At 35.7% G+C, this 23,344-nt stretch overlaps 1 protein-coding gene and 1 pseudogene across 1 annotated transcript; both read right to left on the bottom strand.

Moving 5' to 3' along the window:
- Window positions 1-9,681: 9,681 nt before the first annotated feature.
- LOC114536721 lies at window positions 9,682-11,901 on the bottom strand (annotated as a pseudogene).
- A 9,679-nt stretch (window positions 11,902-21,580) lies between these two features.
- LOC114536720 lies at window positions 21,581-23,205 on the bottom strand. Its single transcript, XM_028558071.1, has 5 exons — window positions 23,117-23,205; window positions 22,870-23,013; window positions 22,607-22,733; window positions 22,307-22,489; window positions 21,581-21,904 (listed from the first exon to the last, which is right to left on the bottom strand). Exons 2-5 carry the CDS (start codon window positions 22,920-22,922, stop codon window positions 21,581-21,583), a joined length of 687 nt encoding a protein of 228 aa, XP_028413872.1. The 5' UTR covers window positions 22,923-23,013; window positions 23,117-23,205.
- Between the last annotated feature and the right edge of the window lie 139 nt (window positions 23,206-23,344).

Here is a 23,344-nt window from a genome sequence, read left to right as displayed (position 1 = left end):
ATCACAACATTGGACTATTCTGTTTTGCTCCTCTGAGGTATCCTAGGCCATAATTGCTGAGGAATTCTAAGGTATTGTTTAGCTATCCCTGCTATTAGTGCTATAGCCAACTATTTAACTATATAAACAGATAATAACATGGAAAATCATAGCGCAAATCATTGAACGATGAAAATACAATTCTTGATCTATGATAGGGTGGAATAAAGGCTAACGAAGGCTAACAAATAAAGGCTTATACGTTGTATATAATAACATACTCGATCAGCATGTTGGCATATGACATCATGAAAAGTGATGAAACATCAACTCACCTTATGAAATACCACAAATTTGCGCCGATATAGTGTATATTTTCTCACATCCTAAACGTCCATATCTTTATCGGTAATATATAAATTTAATAACAAGATACAAATGCCATATTCGCCGTAAAAAAACAATATTTCTTTACTATGCGTTAATAGCGTTATAGGTTGTTTCGCTAAGTATTCAAATTTCCCTCGTGGTCTACGCTCGAAAGGCATAATGGGATAAATGGAATAATCAGGCTCTGCGTCAGGCTGGACCATATAATTATAAGTATTAACTTGGAATGCTTTGAATTATCTCACGCTGGATTTCCGTAAATGAAAACAGCATTTTGCAAACATTATATTATGACTTTGTTCTATTTTAACGGTTCTTGACCGAATACGTCACGCCATGCTTGTAAAGTGCAAGTAAGAAAAGCTTCATTGTTGACTAGGGCACTTTACTCATACTGATAATTAGCTAAATTGATAAAATCATCTAATGATCAGAACGAAAAACAATGAAATATGAACCATATGACTTTTTGAAATCAGCAAACTTCAACAATAACGAACATTTGAAATTACCTATCGATCGAAACATGCATCATTAACATTCGTAAGGCCATTCTGGTCACCCAGAACCAATTTGGTTAAACATGAACAAAATTTGTCTCTATTTAACCAAACTGGATAATGGGAGAATTATCACCACCTATCGATCGAAACGTGCATCATTAACATTCGTAAAGCCGTTCTGGTCACCCAGAACCGGGTTGGTTAAACATGAACAAAATTTGTCTCTATTTAACCAAACTGGGTAATGGGAAAATTATCACCACCCATCGATCGAAACATGCATCATTAACATTCGTGAAGCCATTCTGGTCACCCAGAACCAATTTGGTTAAACATGAACAAAATTTGTCTCTAGTTTAACCGAACTGGATAATGGGAGAATTATCACCACCTATCGATCGAAACATGCATCATTAACAATCGTAAAGCCGTTCTGGTCACCCAGAACCGGGTTGGTTGAACATGAACAAAATTTGTCTCTATTTAACCAAACTGGGTAATGGGAGAAATATCACCACCTATCGATCGAAACATGCATCATTAACAATCGTAAAGCCGTTCTGGTCACCCAGAACCAAGTTGGTTAAACATGAACAAAATTTGTCTCTACTTAACCAAACTGGGTAATGGGAGAATTATCACCACCTATCGATCGAAACATGCATCATTAACCCTGCTAATGCTGTTCTGGTAAACAAGAAATTGTCTCCATTTTGTTTAATTTTGTTACTTTTTCCATCCATAGATGGCGATAATTCTCCCATTACCCAGTTTGGTTAAGTAGAGACAAATTTTGTTCATGTTTAACCAACTTGGTTCTGGGTGACCAGAACGGCTTTACAATTGTTAACGATGCATGTTTCGATCGTTAGGTGGTGATAATTCTCCCATTACCCAGTTTGGTTAAATAGAGACAAATTTTGTTCATGTTTAACCAACCCGGTTCTGGGTGACCAGAACGGCATTACGAATGTTAATGATGCATGTTTCGATCGATAGGTGGTGATAATTCTCCAATTACCCAGTTTGGTTAAATAGAGACAAATTTTGTTCATGTTTAACCAACCCGGTTCTGGTGACCAGAACGGCATTACGAATGTTAATGATGCATGTTTCGATTGATAGGTGGTGATAATTCTCCCATTACCCAGTTTGGTTAAATAGGGACAAATTTTGTTCATGTTTAACCAACCCGGTTCTGGGTGACCAGAACGGCATTACGAATGTTAATGATGCATGTTTCGATCGATAGGTGGTGATAATTCTCCCATTACCCAGTTTGGTTAAATAGAGACAAATTTTGTTCATGTTTAACCAAATTGGTTCTGGGTGACCAGAACGGCATTACGAATGTTAATGATGCATGTTTCGATCGATAGGTGGTGATAATTCTCCCATTACCCAGTCTGGTTAAATGGAGACAAATTTTGTTCATGTTTAACCAACTCGGTTCTCAGTTACAAGAACGGCTTTACGAATCTTAATGATGCATGCAACTATGTATAGGCAACCATAACAGTATGCAAACTTAGTTTTGGAAAAAAGGAATGTAACAAGAATTGTTTTTGGAGACCATTAAGCTATTTTAAAAGGTTAGGGTTAGGGTCCTTTGCTTGCTCAATGTACAAGGTTTTACATTCACGATCGAGTTATTCACTATTTCGAGTGAGCTTTTTCGGCCATGTATTTTGGTCATTATAAAATAGTATATATATATTTTTGGTCATTATAAAATAGTATATATATATATATATATATTAATATATATATATATATATATATATATATACATATACATTATATATATATATATATATATATATATATACATATACATATACATAATATATATATATATATATATATATATATATATATATATATATATATATATATATATATATATATATATATTTATTGAGAATTACATTTTCTACTACATTTCGCAATAACAATCCGTAATACGTAGTAGATACGGGTATATATATTAATTTATATTTGCATTTAACTTGTCAAGAACTTCTTCCGCTCGAAATCGACTAACTTTTTTTGAGGACATCATCCATGAGGAAATCTATATTAAAAAGAATAATGAAATGACCACAGTCCGGATATGGGTTTTAGGGATGGCTCGTCAACCAGTCAGAATAAAGAACTTTGAAAAGCCATATAATAATAAGGAATACGAATTTAGAAAATAGGTATTATGGTTGGCATGAGTTTAGGTTTATCGGAATATACTGCATGCATAAAATTTCCCAGTGACTAACTTCTTGCATTAAAACATCTAGCTTGTAGGATATTATATTTTCACGAGATTGTTCAACGGTTTCAGGCCAACAATCATTCTTGGTGATTATCTTCTCCAGTTTGCTCAATAGAACTTCAACCTTAGTACAAAGAAGAAAGATGTAGTACAGGTCGCTGGAAAATTTTCTTCCAATGTTTTTTAAGAGTGAAACTCACTGTGTCGTCGGTCATCACCAATGAACGTGCGCGCTTCAAAGATCTATACGAGTGAGCCTTCAAGTAGTCCAAGCGGCGACTTTTAATCCTCCCCTTCACAAGATCTTGAACAAACCCCTAAATATGTGAATTCGCGTTATTTCTGCTTCTTCGATTAAACGGTATCTATCCAGCAGTATCTAACTTATATTATCGCGTTCTATAATTTGTACGTGAATCAAATTTTGAAAACTCAATAAAAAAGACACCAATACGGAAAAAGAAAGCGTGACAATTTAGTCCCGCGTGAGGGCCGAAGCTAAATGTCGAGCATTTATTCATATAACTATATACATATACCGTACGTCCAATCGCTTTCAAGGCGAAACCAGCACCGCAAAAGGTGAATATGCCTCCCCTGCCACCATCTAGTTTCGGACGTGTATTTTTAAAATCAGCAACCTGTAACTTAGCGTCTGTGCAAACACTTTCAAACTCTTGTGGAGTTAAACCGATTTGACTACACAAAAAAAAATACAAATGATATTTAAGTCCATACTTATTTTCCAATTAAAATCGTCAATAAACGTCAGACTGCATTCGTGAAGTAAACTTACACACTTGTTATTTCATCGACAGGTGTACCATAACAAACAGCGATCACACTGCACCCATTTCGCTTTCTTTCCACCCTCTCGATCAAACTGGTACTGGCATGAGTCTCCAGCTCCACAAAAACCCGTGAATGATTTAGAGAAAGTATTGTAAGCTAAAAACAAAGCACGAAATCATTGTCACTTATGTCCGTCTTGAAATCGACAATTTTTCCATTATATTTATGCAATATTATTATATCCATGCAATGTCTACATTATGTATATAGCTTATTGAATAGAAATATATAAACAGTTAAACAGGTACATATTATTATAACCATTTTCGTCCCGGCATTTTCGTAGCGGGATAATGTGATTTCGAATCCCATCTCCACTTAGCGTACACCAGAGGATGTGAATTGGTGGTACATTGGGCGAAACATCCAGTGGAATTATTTCTGTATTGTACAGCTCAGTGCCAGGCGCACTGCATGCAGTGCTGTACAATACGACGTTTCAATGCATCCGCCATTAGTAGAATCTGGAGGTAACCTGAAAGACACGGTTTAGTTTAAAGCCAGTTTTCCACTAGGCGGAATTTTTCAACCGAACGAAATTTTTCGTCCGATATTCTTTTCAATTGTGAGTATTCGTCCGTAGCAGTCTAGCAGATTCCCTTCACCGGTCACAATTGAAAAGAAAATCAAGCGAAAATTTTCGTTCAATCGAAAAATTCTGCCTTGTGGAAAACCGTTGTTTGAATTTTACTTTAAACTATAGCTACTGTTCTAATTACCAAAAAAGAACTTGTGAAACAATAATAGATTTAAAAAAAAATACCCACCCGAATATCGCCCATCAAAGACGGTCCGCATGATTTCTTTTTTATACACATACATAAACTTCTCCTCCTCAGACCAATTACTATTAATGCCATTTAGAACTTCGTCCTCGGATATCGTGTGAAGAAACACGTCAAGATCATCGCCAATCAGAAACTATACATCGAAACAGAGGCATGCAACAATCATAAGAAATCAAGCTACACTTTATGTTAACTTTTTCAGGTACCTGAATATTCTTTTGGTAATATTCCTCTTTTGAACAACCTTGATGCAGCATAAGCATTTTAAAAATTGGATACTCGTCCTCCATTTCCGAAATCACCGTAGCAATGGCTCGAAAGAAGCAATTTCCATCTGGTGTCACTTTTCCTGGCTCCAAACCATTCTTCAAAACATTTTTTGGAATCTGGCAACGCATACTATAAAGTATAAAAGAACAGTTTGGTATAGGTCGAAATAAACCCTATTTTCCAATAGTTGTCATGCGCTGAGGTGCAGTCTAAAGAGTTAAAGAATTCCAAAGCCAATACGTTATCCATACCTTCTATCAACATCCATTGTGTAAGTAGTATTCTGTTCCTTAATTGGTTTCTCGTACCCTGGTTTCAAAGGACGTCTGCCTTCCACTTCTTTCACACACGATACAAAATCTAGCCAATTTTTCACAGTTTTCAGGTACTGAAATATCTTTAGATATTCATCTGGTTCATAAATTGTGCAGGTCTTAAAAAAGGCATAAAAATATAAAGGCATAAAACACACCTACACATACACAAACATTGAAAACAGAAAAGTTGACTCACACTCAATACTTTTTTTAATCCTGACATTGCTTCATTGTGTGTTGAGGAATATGTAGAGGTACTGGCATCCTTACCATCATCACTTCCACCAACAACATTGCTTTCATTTTCAGCATAATTTTCACCACCAATATTAGTAGTATCAACATTACTGCTATTATTAATACCACCATGACCACCACTATACCATGAAGAACATCACTTCCACCACCAACATTACTTTGTCTTTCAGCATCATTTTTGCCATCAATATCACCACTATCAATATTGTCTCTACCATCTACATCATTCTTAGTGTTGGAGAAACTAGCCCTATCCAGATCACTACCACGATTGCTATTATCAATATTGTTAACATTACTAGCACCACCAATGCCACCACCATTATTATTATCCCTATGATATGCAACTTCCCCATCATTTGCGAACATATCATGATTGATATATCCTCCAATTATTTTATCCAATTGACGGACAGATAACCGGGGCTTTCCATTATTCGGATCACTTAAAGGAATGTTCTCTAGCCACCAAATAGGGCAATCCATTTCCTTCCAATTGGCCTTAATAGTTCCTTAATAAGAAACATTTTTCTTTTGAAATAAATATACATATGTTATTTACCAGTCTGAGGCCAAAGGCCAAAAGACGACTGAACTGGTAAATAATAGATTTATTTTTTTAATTACCCACCCCCCATGCATGCTTTTAAACCATACGATTCTGTACAGCCTCGTACAGACCGGAAAGAATAAAGTATTTTGTTTCTTATAAACGAACAAAATAAACTTTGTATATATAAACATAAAACTAGTAATAATCAAAGATTAGTGAAGTGCGTTCGACTCCGAAAGATCAATTCAATCTAAAAATATATTGCAAAAGATATCAAGCCATTTTCATAGGGAAATCAGGCAAGTTATTTATTTACTTAATAACAAGGTGGGATATACTCACATAATATAGTTCTAATGGCTGTAAATAGATTAGAAATTACAACTGTAACAAAATTTAATAATGACAAAAGTCATGAATACAACGCCCTAATATAAACATGATGAAATGGTCATACAGTTCCTTGTTGTTCCTTGTATTATGAAATGAAAATATAAAATTAGTAAAGTTAAATTTGAACAAACCAGTGAAATTGAACTCTAGTACAATAGTTTTTAATGTCATAATTACACATAATGTTCAAGTTAGACGACTTGGGTCACTTGGCCTGTAAGAGAGTCGTAGGTAAAATAATACAATGTTTCATAATTTTCCAAGATTGTGGCAACTATGTCATCTTCTGTAGCTGACTGAAGATCATAGGTGGCATTTAGCATACGAAGTAACGATTCAGTGGTGGTGTGGTTGAGTCGCATTTGAAGATTCTTCGTTGATTGGTCTTGTTGCCTGACAAGAATTCGTAAATTCCAATTAACATTACAGGTTGAAGGAAGCTGCTGCAATTTGCAGAAGCGGCACACAGCTTTGTTGGATGAAAGAATCTCGAGGCCTTGTTTTTGACATCCATTACAGGACAGGGTCTTGGAAGCTTGTTGGACTCCGATAATTTTGGCCATAACTTCTGTTGTCGTGTCAATTTCATGCTCATACGCAGCAACAGGGGCATCAAAGGCTGCAGATTCAACCGCAGAAAACTCTTCGTTCTTCGGTGTGTTGAGATAATTTTCGAATCTGGTACACTTTATTCTTACATTTTTCAAGACGTAAGTGTGGTCTACATCAAGAGTATTGACAAAGTCGCCCCATAGAACCAGTTTAATATAACCGCTTGGATTTGCTACGATGACATCTTGTTTTCTGACCCTGCCAAAGCGCGTTGCTTGTATTTTCTGACCCGACACTTTTAGGACTTTCCCTTTAATAGTTATCAATTTCTCCGACACCAAATTGGATACTGAAGAAACGGAGACAGGTTCTCCAGTTGCAGACTGGGATAATTCTTCAGAAAAGGCAAAGTCGACCTCGCCTTGTTCGACTGGGGTGATCGTGGTATACTTTGTTATTGTTACATTGTTTTCATCATTTCTTGCTCGTTTAAAGTTTTTAATCTTGACTGGACTTTTGGTGGTTGCGACGGCGCTCATCTCAGATCTCTTTTCTGGCGAAAAACATACGCCTCTCAGTGCCCTGTTATCACACTGAACCACACAGTTGAAGTACTTTCGTTTTGATTCAGTTCACTGTTTTAACTTGCGAAATGTTGTGCAAATAGCACAACAGGGTTTCTACATATAACACAAAAAGGAATGAAGATAAGTATTGAATAACATCGACAGCTGGTGGAACTGGTGTTATCAGACCCTGATCAAAATACACTGTTTCGATAATTACGTTATTTGGCCTCGTACCCTAGCTTTCATGAATCGTGAGCCAATCGCCTTGCGTCTGTTACTATTATACCTATACAAGACTTACCTGGTGGTGTATTAGAATTTGGATCATCAGCCATCTGCAAGAAAGAAATGTTATTAATGTTGTTACTGATAACTTTATTATTTTAACAATAATTCAAAAAAATAGAACTTACTTTATTTTGATATGACCTCAGCGGAACTGTGAAAAAATAAAAAAAATACTTCACTGTCTTATGAAAAGCAAGAAAGCTGATGGTAATTAACTGTACAGTAGCATAAACTTTGAATTTACGAACAATTAAGCAAAAATAAATACAATTACTATTCTACGATTGTAACTTTTAAAATAATTCCCCGAGGAAGCGGTAAAATTTCCAAAAAATAAAATTAAAGATTTTGCCCTATAAATTGTTCAAATGTTTTTTTGGCCATTTCATGTAATCTATCCTCCTCTTTTCGTCTGTACTGGAATGTTTTCAATGAATTAAGTTTTGATAAACGCTCATAAGTCATAGGCTCAATGACACACGATGAGAGTGTTCTCACTCTACTTAAAGCCACATACGTCATTCCGGGACAACTTTCTTTCTTTCCAATATTAATCCAAGCTTTAGATAAAGTAAGACCTTGACTTTTATGTATTGTTATGGCCCAAGCTAATCGTAAAGGGAGTTGTTGCCTTTCATGGAATCTATCTAATGACTGGGTAGTAACATTGATGGGGCATATTGGTACATAGTTCGAGAGTGTCTGACAAAGAGATGGACCTCTGTAATTATCAAATTTAACAACAACTGCTATTGGCAGATCAGGAGGATGGTGGTTATTTTCATATATAAAATATTCAACAGTGCCTGTCGCACCATTGCAAAGACCAACAGTCGGCCATAAATTCATTGTCAGCATAATCTTCGCACCCTTAGCTAAATACAGCACAGGCTGAAGGCCAGAAAACTCATCTGCAGGAATTTTTCGAGCGGTGGCAGAAGAATGTCGAGCGTTTATTTGAGCAATTGGTTTTTGAAGTTTGACAAGGTTTTCATAATTAAAATTAGCAACTTCCTCATTGCTATAAAACAATCTTGTTGCATCATTAAATTCGGATAATTGGAAATTTTTAAAGGTTGTCGAGTCAAAAGCAGTTTCCAGTCATCTACTGTTGATTCACCTTTTCTTAGCCTCAGCAATAACTCTCTAAATCGTGTTTGCTCTGGGTCATTTCCCTGTACACGCTGATTAACATCGAGTTTAACTACATTATCAAACATCTGATATGTAACATATCCCTGTTCACCAATACTATTCGTTGGTACCGCATGATAAAGCGGCTTGTCTGCTACTGGAGGTAATTAGCCTGGATCACCACATAAAATCATAGATTTACACCAAGCAATCTGTCTTGGTAACCAGACACTTGCTTACACCGTCTATCTATCCAACCAAATGTCATTTGACCAAGCATGGAATATTCGTCAATTATGACATAATCAATTTTGCTCAAAGATTCTTGTAATCTTATCAAACTCTGCCCTGTAAGATCTTTATTACCTTTCGAACCAACTGGTAGTTTCAAAAGTGAGTGAACTGTCACTCCATTTATATTAAAGGCAGCCTTACCCGTTGTAGCAGTGACCGCACATTTCTCACCTAGTAGCACCCGGATAGCATTTATAAGATAGCTTTTGCAGTACCTGCAACCCCATTAATGATAAGGGCAAGTGAGACTTTGTTTCTATCAGCTGACGTGTTGTTCAGGTGAGAATGGACAATGTTATATGCAAGTGTCTGCATTTCACTAAAGCTATCAATATCAATATTTTCGTGGTTATCATGTAAAACTTGATCTGCTGTGCTCTCATATTTTTTATCCAGGTAGGCATATCGCCAATTTGTTGCTCAGAAAAATGAGCTCTATCACAGTTCCAGTCATAAACAGATTCTAAGTTTGTTTCCAAAGAATGTGTAAAAGGTGTATGAAGATCTGATATGACCATCCATTCTTCACGTGTGTTTCCGGATTCTGTATCAACTACCTGTTCTTCGGGCTCTTTTGGACGCTGAATCACAGATTGAAGTTTATCGAACCAGTCAGGTACATTTTCCTTTGCGTATTGTGTTTGAAGAAATTCTTGCCATTTACTGATCATATTTTCATTTGATGGCTCTACATTATCCCAAGCACTTTCTTGTGTTATTTGCCAAGGCTTGTATCTTAAAAGTTGATATTTGCAATACTGAGAAAAGTTTGGACCTGCTGGATTTGGTGAATATGTAGGAAAAATTCTAGGAACTACATTATCTGGAAGCTTTGCAAGCTTATTGTTCACAACTTTAAATTGTGTCGCAAATTGAACGAGATTTAATTTGGTTGTATCAATTGCACTGCAGTATTGCGCACGATTAGCGTAAATATCAAGTAGGGAATTGTTAGAACAGACTTCACCATCTGCTGAAAACACGTTAATCCTGCGTGACCCATTCAAGCAAACAGGTATCACATTGAAGCTTGAACTGTGAAGTTTAAGAGAGAGCAGATGATGCATTGTTTCTTGTGCAGCATAATCTCTTTCACCAGCAGTTTTCATAATAATTTTTTAATAGCTTTATGAGAATTAGCATTGCTAGGAGTATTATTTACAATCCTGTTAAATGCTTCTTTAAGCACAGTGGTCCTAGGCTCACATTTTGCAGCGTATTTGGTAAGATACTCGACACAAGCATAGTGGTCAATAACTATTTGTATATCACAATTCGCTCTCCAACCTTGCAGTTGAAGCTGCTGGTGGTTATTTAGCCGAGAATCATTTCTCCTTGTGACCATTTTAGCTGTAAATTGTTGCTCATGACCATTAGTATTAACTTCTTCAAATTCTAGCCTCGTCTTACAGCATTTTTCCTGTGGATAATTAAATCTACATTTTGGTTCAGAAGTAGGGGGCTTTTTTCTTAAGCAATAATTGGTGCTACAACGTGTATGGCGTTGAACCATACTTAAAAGATCACAATAATCGTCATGCATATCACCATCTGAAATGTCATCATAGCGCTTTTGGCATGGATGTGTTTCTGGTCTAAGCCACAATCCATCATCTGGTGGATTTGGGTTCAATGTAGAAAGCAACCAATCTACATACTTACAAGCTAATTCAGAAGCTTTCTTACCAGCAATAATATCATTGTCGAGCGCTAGTGTGTTTTCAATTTCTTTGTTTTCATTTTTGAACCTTTGTGCTATGAAGCCCTTAAGAGCAATCTTAGTTAGATCACACAAACCAGGGTCATTGTTTAGTTTTGCAATCCCATGGCAATGTATGCTTCCTCGTGCTTGGTATTCGAATCTATACCAATGCCATTTGGCATCAAGTGTTTTGTACAACCAGTGCTTGATGAAACTTTCAAGTCTTTGAGTAAAAAACCAATCTACAATATGTGGGTTATTGATTACTGCTTGTCGCCTTTCTTCACTAGTGGCATTGACGCTCCCAAGTAGTGCATGTAAATCTGGCCAATACATGTCTGCTGATGAGAATGTAAAGAAAAATGTGGGGGTTCCAACTGTTGTTACAATGGCTTTGAGTTCTTCTCTTACTTTATACCAGTAAGCATTAGAGCCAGCAATATTTGCTACATATCGGGATATTTTAGAAAGAAAGGCATTACTGTTACTAGAACTTGTAGCCATTTCACGCAGTTCATCTATTGTCAAGTGAGCATCCCCTGGATTTTGTTTAAGAAATATTCCGCCTTGTTGCAAGGTTCGTTTTCTCTGTATCATGTTAAATACCCAATAGCTAAACCTCGGGTGACTGGCGAATCTATAAATCCATTTGCCATCAATGTTTTCAGCAAATTTGATTAGGTGCTTTACTCTTTCAGCCAAAGGAATATCCTTTAAAAGCGAGGGATTTGTTGGATCTCCTTTACCAACAGGAAATAATGTAGGAAATGCTAGTGTAGCTAAAAAGGGTGTTTCATATTCATTAATGGGCTGGTCATCAACTGTGGGCCAATCTATTTTTTCTTTTTGACAAATATGATTTTGTATGGCAACCACTTCTTGTGGTTGTGTTTGATTAACTGGCATAAAGCTACTAACTTCTGTTGTCTGATTATAAACTTTATCTTCATCATTTTCAGTAGGAGGACCCAAGTCAGGTAAAGTAATTTCTTCAAGCACACTATCACTAACACATTCAACAGTCATGATCTCAGATGGTACACCATCAACTGGTAATGACTCCAAAGCTTGTTTACTAATAGTAACATTTTTATAATGTGGATTGTTTTGCAAAAGCCATAATAAAGCATCCTGCACTTTTTTCCTTCTAACTTTTACATCTTTAAATGTATTGCCCTGACCTTTCATTTTTACTATAATTATAGACAGGTCCTTAGGATACCTGGGCAAAACTGATGCAAGCTTTTCAACATGCTGAGGCAAATTAATGCAATGTCCAGAATAAGCTCTCTGCCCACCAGGTTTAACATAAACCCTCATTATTGGAAGGGCTCGAGCAATTAGCATTTCTTCTGTTTGAGTTAAACCTTGTAACTCAACAGGTACTGATCCTGGTATCATGGCATTGTCTTCAGAAAATCTTTTTGGAATATTTTTATCTCTAGGGCATCGTAAGCAAACATGTGTATCAGATTTTGGTTTGGTGTTGATTGGCCATGCCTCACAGCAGACTGTGCATTGGAAAATTGAATATTGCATAGATTTGTGAAATTGATTCATGTTGAATTTTGCCCAACTTTGATCATGTAATAGACCATTTTTTATGCTATCAAATTCATTCAAATATTTAGTTTTAACTGAGTCACCAAGATAATCAGAGGCACTGGATGCCTTTTTCTTTTTAGCACACTTAGGGTTCACTACATCTTTGCTTTCATTTGCTCTGCATGATTTTTTGAATGTGGTCTGCTTTTCAAGCCGGAGCTTTTTTGCATGCGTAGTTTCATTGGATCGCTGTTGCTTAGCAACTACTCTCTTTTTTGTAAGCATTTCTTTTCTTTTATTATCAGTTTCCTTGTCTGTACTTGGTAAAGTAGAGACATAATGTTTATTATTCAGATAACCCAGAAAAACAATATTTTGCCTTTGAGGCAATTTAACAGGTGTTATAATGGTTGCATTTGGATTTGCACTTGAATCAGTAATATGAATAGTACAGCAGAGTGCATTTGCCACTGCTTGCATGATTATGTTATCACACCAAGTTCCAGCTTTAGACATTTCCTGGATATATCTATCCCATGACATGTGCACAATATTTTTAATATACAGGCTTGGATTGTTAATTAAATGGTTTATTCCAGCATTACGAATTTGAAAATGATAATCTGATTTTTTATACAAAGCATGGCCCATGGATGCAAAAAAACAATCACCAAGTGGACCTTCACAATCATGGGGAACTCGACCTAGTAAAGCTAACTTTTTTTCTAAGTTGATCCACAACAAATCCCAGTCATGAGCAAAAGTCGTATTTGCTAAACAAATTTCGTTAGTTGGTGGTTTTTTGCTAATTATAACTTTTTCTTTGGGAAGCAATTTTTTTCTTTTATGATTTTTATTATTACTTTTTTCATCTCTACTTAGAAAAGTAGAAACATAATGTTTATTATTCATATAGCCTAGAAAAGCAGTTTTTTCACTCTGAGAAAACAGGTGTTATAATGGTTGCATTTGGATTTGCACTTGAATCAGTAATATGAATAGTACAGCAGAGTGCATTTGCCACTGCTTGCATGATTATGTTATCACACCAAGTTCCAGCTTTGGACATTTCCTGGATATATCTATCCCATGACATGTGCACAATATTTTCAATATAAAGGCTTGGATTGTTAATCAAATGATTTATTCCAGCAGTACGAATTTGAAAATGACAGTCTGTATCATTATACAGAGCATGACCCATAGATGCAAAAAAACAATCACCAGATGGACCTCTGCAATCATGAGGCACTCTACCTAGTAGAGCCAACTTTTCTTCTAAGTTGATCCACAACAAATCCCAGTCATCAGTACAAATATTATTTGCCGAAGGCATACCGCCACACAAGCCGAATTTAGCACAAGCATATCCTTTCAAGGATGAAATATTATATTCTTCTCTGACACAACTGCCAGATATTGTATCCAAACGTAACCCAGCCGAATAACTGGGTTGTGCATATATATTTCTGTGACCACCCTCTATAGACATGGTCATTGTGCTCATATGAGACCCAGCCAAATAACTGGGATTTGTGTAGATCTCTGTGCGAACACCTGCTGTAGGCACGTTGGCAAAGTAATGTTTTCCAACGCTACAACTTGGCGAATTTACATAATCAATAATGTACATCTCATTTACATTCCTTGACAAAGTAGAACATGTTGACAAGGTATCTACATCACTGATGCAAAGCGATACTAAATTTGCTCTAAACACAAACTGATCGAGAAAAATATTGCTCTGATTACAGCTAGGAAATGTCGAAAACAGTGCAGCGCCGAGTTTCGGACATTTCATCGTATGATTTCTACTGGAAAAAAAACTTGATCCAAAGCTTTCTGATTCTTTGATAAATATATGTAGTCATATTGAGCATAATATATAAAAAAAGAAATAGAAATTTACTTACCCTTCGAAGAAAAAAGCGAAAATCAACGCCCAAGCAACAATTAAACAGACCGAGCACATGGAAAAGAATGAAAATTAACTGTCTTGCTTATAAATAATATCAATGACTTGGTTAATAATAAAGTTAGTTACAGTTTTTCTGACAAGAAGGGCACCTATACATTTTTCGGATACCTGAGAATTGCTTTCGCCGCTAAGGGAAAACGGGCTTTTTCGTGGAACAATTTATCGAACATGCTTTTGTTTTGCAATCCAGATTAATTTACCGAGGGTTAATTATCACATGTTTTAAGTGGCGTATCTAGACTGCTTTATTAGCGTTTGCACTTTTTAAAATTAAAATAACTATAGTTTTTTTTTTAATTTGCATAGTTGTGTTAACACTATGTAACTCAAGTTAAAATTAAATTAAAATTAATTAATTAAAAATAATTGAAAAAACGACATCTTTGCTTGGTTATGTGCTTGGTGATGTGCTTAGAATGTAGTGAATAAAAATATTTCAAACCTTATATTTGTTGGATAATTAGATAAGACATAAATCGGAATAACTGTTATATGCTCTAAAAGGGGGCTAGCACACCATCTCCAGGCTACAGTGGTATTTATCATGGCCGGGACTACCTGCGAACCAAAATTACTAACGCGTATTTATTTTTTGCTTACCTTCTTTTATCTATATGAAAAAGAAAAAAGATCATGGTAAATTCACATAATTATGACTTCAACCTTTGTTGCAGTACATGTCAAATGAGTTATGGTTAGGGTTCAGAATCAGTGAGAATGAGAACATGCAGACACACACTTTCTCTAAACTTTTGAGAGCTATGGGTGTTGTAATCATTCTTAGCCGGCAGAAATGTCAATAACATTATTATTATTCATTAAATATAATTATTATTATTATTTTATGAATATTTTATTATGAATATATTAGACGGCTGAATTATAATTATTTATACGCATTTAATATGCAGCCAGTGGCGTAGCAGGCGTGACTTTTTAGTCATTCTATACGCAAATTTTATGTTATTATTTTTATTCATTTATTTGGAACGCAGTAGTTTTCCCAAACAATGAACACCAAAATATTAGCATAGCATGACTAAATTGTCGGACTGGCTACGCCACTGTATCCAGCTAATTTGTATACAGGAAATAGGAAACCATGCAGAATGTCATTAAAACCGACTTCTTTACTGAATATTTTTGAGTGCACTTTCTACGGAAATACTTTACTTCCCCGTTATTTTAATCTAGAAATTGCATTTTGTGTCCATTATCCAATCCGAGAAGGGGCGCGGAAAACTCATTCCTGGCAAATAAGATTGTTTTGTCATGGTGCCTTTGGCGCTTTATGATATATATGCAATCTACAAAATTATCGAATTTTCATGGAATTGTGGTCGCGCGCATCATATATTTTCTGCATTCTACGCTCTAAGTGAATAATTAAGTTTTCGCTCACTACAACTTGAAATTTAAAAAGTCTAGGTATGCCCTTTGTGTTTTTCTTTGTGGCCTAACACTTTAAAACAATGCAGTGCATTTTTCGGTTCTCACCAAAACATCTTCGTAAAAAATCCATGGCCCATTCTTCATTTTTGTTTCGTTCATTTTCACCGTGCTGTTGCTCAACTGACAGTTTGCTGTATAAAGGTTGCTTGGTCTCACTCTGTAGTTGTAACCATAGCAATTGTCTTGACTAATACAGAGAATGTGGCACTCTCCCAAACGATGAATGGTATGATTTGATATAAGATCGGATGGACGGAGTGCTTGGTTTCCTGCAAGAAAAGTATACACCACTGAAGTTAATAAATTTCCATATAATATTAATTATTCATCTTTATTATATCAGTCAACGACCGTGTTCCACTATGCTAATTTGTCTCCTGAATTGATAAAAAAAGAAGCGATCCTAGTTTTTTGCGGCAAGCATTTTCACATATCAGATTATATAATATCAGGCCCGGCATTGCGTCCTAAAAATCAAAAGGTGTATGCCCAAGTGAAAATTGTCTGCTTTCCAATAGCGCGCTTAAAATACCCACATACATGTCGTAAATTAATGCTTAAAAGTCTAAATATTTGCTTAAGTCGTGAAAAAATCGAACGAACCTCGTTTTCTGTATAAAATCAATCATAAAAAATAAAATCAATCACCAATAAAATCAAAATTGTAGTAATAATTAGTGGGCATGCAGAGATTAGCCCTGAATCAGGGGGATATTAAATTTCATTAAATCGTTCAGAACTAAACGATGTGCTTTCACGATCGGTTCACCTAATTGAGCAATTAATACTGTAATAAACAGCGTCCTGGAATTTCCGAAGGATTAAAATTAATTTCGAAATTGAATGGAGCTGCGAACACTCGTCGGTCGGGAATTCATACTCATTGAAATCAGTACGCCCACGTTTGTAAAATTTAACTAGTTTCTTTCCACTTTAGCCCGTTTTCCACTTGGCGTAATTTTGCGCGCAGATCAGAATTTTCCTTTATTTTCCTCTCTCTAGTTCTGCATGAAAGAGCGCAGTAATATATGGTATTTACCGGCTGCGAAGTCCGGATAGAAAAATATTTTCCCGAGGTGTTACCCTGAGCACGATGAGAAATACTTTTGTGTCCAGCCTCACCAAAACGGTAAATAACTTATTTAATTTTTTAAAAAAAGCGGATTTCGGTTTTATGATTGTGTATTGATGTGCAGACTCGGCAATCAGTGCGGCAAAAACATAAACAATCAAAACTTTATTCGTTTAGCACTAAAATTCACCTTAATTAAAAAAAAAGCAGCTCTCGGTTTTATAATTGTGTAGTAATGTGCAGACTCGGCAATCAGTGCTGCAAAAACATAAACAATCAAAACTTTATTCGTTTAGCACTAAAATTCACCTTAATTAAAAAAAAAGCAGCTCTCGGTTTTATAATTGTGTAGTAATGTGCAGACTCGGCAATCAGTGCGGCAAAAACATAAACAATCAAAACCTTATTCGTTTAGTACCAGGGGTGGATCCAGTACTAGTTCACTAATTTACATGACACAAGAGAACTGCTAAAAATAACCACTTTGTTTTGTAATGCAAATTAGTGCACTAGTGCTGGATCCACCCCTGTTTAGTACTAATCTTCACTTTAATTTAGCGGGATAATCATTTGGTCCATTTATTTTAAAATAAATAAGTCAAAAGTTAGTAAGGAAATATCTAGAAAACAAAAGAAAACAAATACGATTTCGCTCGATCAATTTTTTTAAATTGATATAGGATTTCCGACCGTGATCAGATATAATCAGATTACAGGAAAGGCTAAGATTCCGCCCGCTGCTGATTTGTAAAAAAAAAATCAGAAATTAATATTTCCCTCTGCATGCAAAATTCCGTCTTGTAGAAATTAACCCTACACGTTTATTTACAAGCGGCAAATAATTGCTTCCAGTTCGACACATGGTTGAACAAATATTGACTAAAATATGAATTTATACAACTTAAACCATACAAAATTACATCAATATATCATGCACGCGTGTTCTGATTCATCGAAGCCGTGTTTGCACCAGGCTATCCAAACAAAAAAAATTAAAAAATTTTTAAATATTTTTTTATGCGGAAACACCTTTATTTCTAACTCAAATGTGAATCAGGGTTTAATTTTTTGCCTTTTAAAGAACGAGGGTAAACGTTTAGGCGAGGGTATACGACGTGGATAAAGAGCCGCGTGATAAATTAATTTTCTCTGAGCATCTCATGACGTAATCATGACGAATCAAATTTGAGGAAATTTTTATCTAAGTTGGGATTGCTGGAGTCCGGGAGATATGTTTGCTGAAATATTTCGCAAAAAGACGCTTTCATAAATCTACGCACAGTAAATGAGAATAGTGTTCGAGATCCCAAAGGAAGCCTCACAGCAATTGAAGGAATTGGCGATGTTCCAATAACAGTCGAGTTAAAGGGTGGAAAAACGGCAGAAATAATCCAACGAAATGTGCTGTACGTGCCAAATTATAAAATCAACCTACTATCAGTTAACAAAACAGTCAATTTTGGTAGCAGAATCATTAAATTCATTTTCTGCCAGGCACTTCGCGTCTCCGGCTGCGACTTCCCAACCTCCCCAAGCACGCCCGCGCGCTCAGTGCTGCATCCGCAAAAACTTCCAAGAGCCTGGGAACGAGGCTGGTAACGAAACCAAAAAGAGCATCAAAAGAGATATCAATTTATGGCACAAACGTCTTGGACATCTGAACAAAACAGATGTAAAGCGTACTGTTAGTTGTCAAGGGGAGATTATGGACCCATGTGAAACGTGTGCGATGGGAAAACAAGCGAGCCAACCCGTTCCAAAGAAAGTTGAACACAAAGCGAAGAAAGCTCTCGAACGCATCTACTCAGACATCCTCGGTCCTTTCGAAGTAGATAGTTTAAGTGGATCAAAATACGCAGTTACATTCATTGACAAATACACGAAGTACGTAATCGTTAGGTATATGAGTCACAATTAAGTCATCAGTTCTTGACAATTCATTGAATATGTTGCAGAAAACGGAACGCCGAGGACATTACGCAACAGATAATGGAGCTGAGTACACTTCAATTAAATTCAAGAGGTTCTGCAGAAACTCAAAGACAAACAAGAATTTACTTATTTACAGCTCCCGATACACCACCGCAAAATGGAGTCGCAGAGCGCTTCAATCGTACCATAGTAGAAATAGGACGGTGCTTACTCATACAAACAAAACCACTTAAGAAATAATTGGTAGGAGCGTTGGATACTGCTACACACATCCGAAACCTATCTGTGACTGCAAACAGCAACGAAGGAAAAAGTCTTTTCGAGTTATTCACAGGGAAAACAGCTGCTGGAAGAAATCACCTTAGAGTATTTGGCTGCACAGTCTATGTAAAGAAAAGAAAAGTGAACATAGGAAAGCTCGATTCCAGATCAGCGAAAGTAAAGTTTATATATTGGCTACGACAGCAACAGCACAGCCTACGTACTAAAAGAGCTCGAAACAAAGAAAATAACAAAAGCACGAAATGTTATCTTTCAATTAAGAGAACGAAATTCAACAATTATCACATTATTACAAGAATCCTATCAAGGAAACACAATTCTAGAGAGTCCAAAGCTAGATCTTGGGGACAAACTTTCTAATTTCTCTTGAATTAGAAGAATATTATATTTCCATAAATTGTAAGAACCAAACGATGTGCTTTTGCGATCGGTGCCTAGAATTCTCGTTCCTAGAATTTCCGAAAGATTAAATTTCAAAAATTATCGCGGCTTCCAACACACACCGCATGGGCATTCATCTTGACTAAAATCAATACGCCCACGTTTGTAAAACTTATGTAGCTGCTTACCACTTAATCCTGTTTTCCACTTGGCTGAATTTTACTCGCGGATCAGAATTTGTCCTTGTTTTTCTTCACTCTAGTTTTTGCATCAATGCGCGCAGTAACATAGGCATTTTATTTACTGTTATATGCACAGGTCGCTACATATCTATATGAACAAGCTTTGCTCTTGTTTGATGATAACAATAAAACACAAAGAACTATAGAAATTGATTTCTAAAAGATCTGGAACGAATACTAAACACTGTTCACTATTTTTACAAAAAGCCAATCACAAAACTGGTTCATATTAGGTAGATACTTATTGAGGTCCGGATAGAAAAGAAGTTTCATTGCTCTGTTATAATAAGCCATGTGAGTTACCACATCATATTGCTATTTTGAAAAGATGTTCTCTTTTCAATTTTCGGAACAGGTTTTTACAATTTTCTATGTTGCTGAAAATATCCTATCGCATAAAATGGGTCGCAAAAAAAAGAAAAGATAATTATTTCCATACGTCATCGTTAAAAATGCTTGCATATGAATCTGCCGCATTCGAAGTCGAAGCCGAAGGGGTTTTGACTTATCGTGGCTTTAATAGTTTGCAAACAATTTTACAAACAAGCACAAACTGCAATATATATAATGCACAAACTCCAAAAGCTTCAAAACATAGATGCAAGACTTATTTCAGGGGCATCTTATGGAACTCGTTCCTCTGATATCCTCCAGACTCTGTCTTGGAAAATATTGAAGAAAGACATAACAAAATCAGGTCTATGCCGCAGTTTTAATGTTTAAAGTACTACACGCCTAAAAACGCACGCGTTGATGCACGTTGATATCAACTTGTTCGCGGTTGTTCTCGACAGGATTGAACAATGTTGTGCTGCACCCTGTCAACAAGCTTGTTAACAATATTGTTCGTGCGTGTTAAAACGATGTTGTTCACGGTTGATGGATGAACAAGACCTGAACAAGTTGTTGCAACAGCCCAAATCAATCTGATATCATGCGTGATTTACGATGTCAACAATCGTAAACAATGATGATTCAACATTGCGTAAAACAGCATGATGACAAGCATGTTGAATGATGTTTTAACAGCTCAAAATATGTTGTTCCAACAACATTGTTTTTTCAATCTTTGGCCGGGGGGTGTTCGCCGCCGCCGCTACAGTTCACTGCGCCGCCATGCCTGTGACGGATCGAAAATGAAAAGTATCCGTTTCACCAATGGAATAATGTATTCATTTTAATTTAATAAATACAAAGGTACGACTTTATATTAAACTTTTTAGATAAGCAAAGTAAATTAACTCTAAGTCTCTAACTGCTTGACAAATAAATATTTCTTCCCGTGTATAAAAGCTCCTGCGATTCAAACTTCAAAGTAGTTTATATAAAACAGTTTTTAACTGCTTTAATAAAGTATTAAACAGCTCCATAAAAACAAAGGTCTTATACTCATATGAGTCTGAATTGAGAGAGAAAAAATATTAATTTGAGGATGCATTAGGCTTAACTGTCAAATTACTAATTACTGCAATACATTATTTGAAACCACACCCTGTAGTAATAATTCTATATTATGATTACATATATGTTCATACATAGATTCATGAAATATTGAAATATTTAAGGGATTCCCCAAGATAAAACTTGTTCACCAAGTAGTAACAATGATTGTGTTGTGAACAAACTTATATGTTGCTTTACTCACAGCCTCCCTTTCAACTGTCACAGTTGTTTGACTCTCTTTATAACAACATCTTCCTGCAGAGCAATCATGGATGAGGCATACTTGTTCAATAACACACTGAGGTGACAACAATTTCACTTGCCCAGTTAGTTCAACCTTGGGACACTGAAATGCTCCGAATATTTGGTTTTCCAATTCATCTTTGGCGAATCTCACTTCCTCAACTGCCACAACTTCTTGGTCAGGATTTTTGATCTTGATTCCTTTTTTGAAAATACCAAGATGATGCTGAAATAAGCAGTGATTGATTAATATTTTTTGCGCACATTTTTGGTGAGTTCATTGTTACTTAATTAAGATTATATAAATATGATTGTTGTGAGACATCCACGCATGAGATATCAATGCTTATACTGAACAGGAAAACAATGGTTATAATAAAATTAAAAGTATATATAAGGTGATCGGAATGTAATTACAAAGAATTAAGTCAATTGTAGAGTTTGAGAACGTAAATACATTTGGTTATTCCTATAATATATGTTCAATTATCTTGAATGCATCAGTAAAGCCTTATTGTGGTACTATATAATAACTGCAGGTGTTACTAATGTGTTAACCTTGTAACAATGAATTTGAGGCCTCTAACATTTGTTTCATATACTCATGTTGTATTAATCTTATATGTACCTGATGCTGGTCATCCACATATACAATGGCTGAACCTGAATTAATAAGAGTTTGCCTCTCACTAAGAACAGCTTTAAAGGATGTGACTTCTGTATCATAAGGGAGACCAGCTGCTTCAATTGCGACTTGTTCTAGGCACTCACTCAGAGGCTTTGTCTGCAGTTTCCCTTTGTCATAGTTTCCCTAAAACAAAGAGGCAGTCAATTATTGATGTTTTAAAGTTTTAACTTCATTTCTGTTACAAAATTATAATTTATATATGAACTAAACTACATATGAAATAAACTACAAATTGTTTACTTTTCTTAAGCATCCAGGGTGATAAATTGCTTTATCTTCCATGCTCTCCTTCTTTGGGATGTTGTCCAAAAATTGTTGCAGCTTTGGTTCTTTTGCCAAGTTTTTGATGCATTCTGATGCTTGTAAGCTAATATGTTATATATAGAGTACATGGAATTAATATTATGCAAGGCACATGGACAAGCTGAAGCAATTCTTGCAAACACATCTGATATCAACTATATATTGCCTATAGCAAACTTGTTTGTTACAAGTATAGTCACCTGTGGTCTTTTCCCCATGTTCCTCCTCTTAGGACAAAGCGAAGCCTTTCCATCTTAGCAAATTTTGTACATATATCTAAGCTTGATGCATGCCTGTTGCTGTTTATATTTAATCCTCTGATGAAATGATTGAAGGCCTCAAATCTAAAATATCGATTTATTTGGTGTATTAAAAGTTTGTAAACATGTTTATATAATTATATAGGTATACTGTTTTTTCAATCTTGTCGTTAATGTGTGGTTTTACCTTTCAGTGCAGAAACCATTTGCTGGCCCCAGGCTTTCAATGTCATCAACAAGATGTAGCAGGAGATGTACTTTAGCCTTCTTTTGAAATTCAGGGTAGGTTCTTGCCACTGCATTTGTAAATTTTTGGACTAGCTGCTTTGCTGCTTCTGAGTTCCTCTTGTCAAATTCACTTGAATATGCTAAGATGAATATCTACAATGAATATTGAACATAGAATAGGTATAAA

This window comes from Dendronephthya gigantea, unplaced genomic scaffold (assembly GCF_004324835.1).
Source record: "Dendronephthya gigantea isolate DGI-Jeju-01 unplaced genomic scaffold, DenGig_1.0 000143F, whole genome shotgun sequence".
Lineage (NCBI taxonomy): Eukaryota > Metazoa > Cnidaria > Anthozoa > Malacalcyonacea > Nephtheidae > Dendronephthya > Dendronephthya gigantea.
This window is presented reverse-complemented; position numbering and strand designations above follow the sequence as displayed.

Bases quoted from the DNA above. Each gene is read 5' to 3' on its own strand.
- LOC114536720 (XM_028558071.1), bottom strand. From the start codon at position 22,922: ATGGAAAGGCTTCGCTTTGTCCTAAGAGGAGGAACATGGGGAAAAGAC. The intron at 22,734-22,869 runs GTGACTATACTT...ATAACATATTAG, and splicing joins ACATGGGGAAAAGACCACAG to CTTACAAGCATCAGAATGCA. The intron at 21,905-22,306 runs GTACATATAAGA...TGCTTATTTCAG, and splicing joins ATGTGGATGACCAGCATCAG to CATCATCTTGGTATTTTCAA.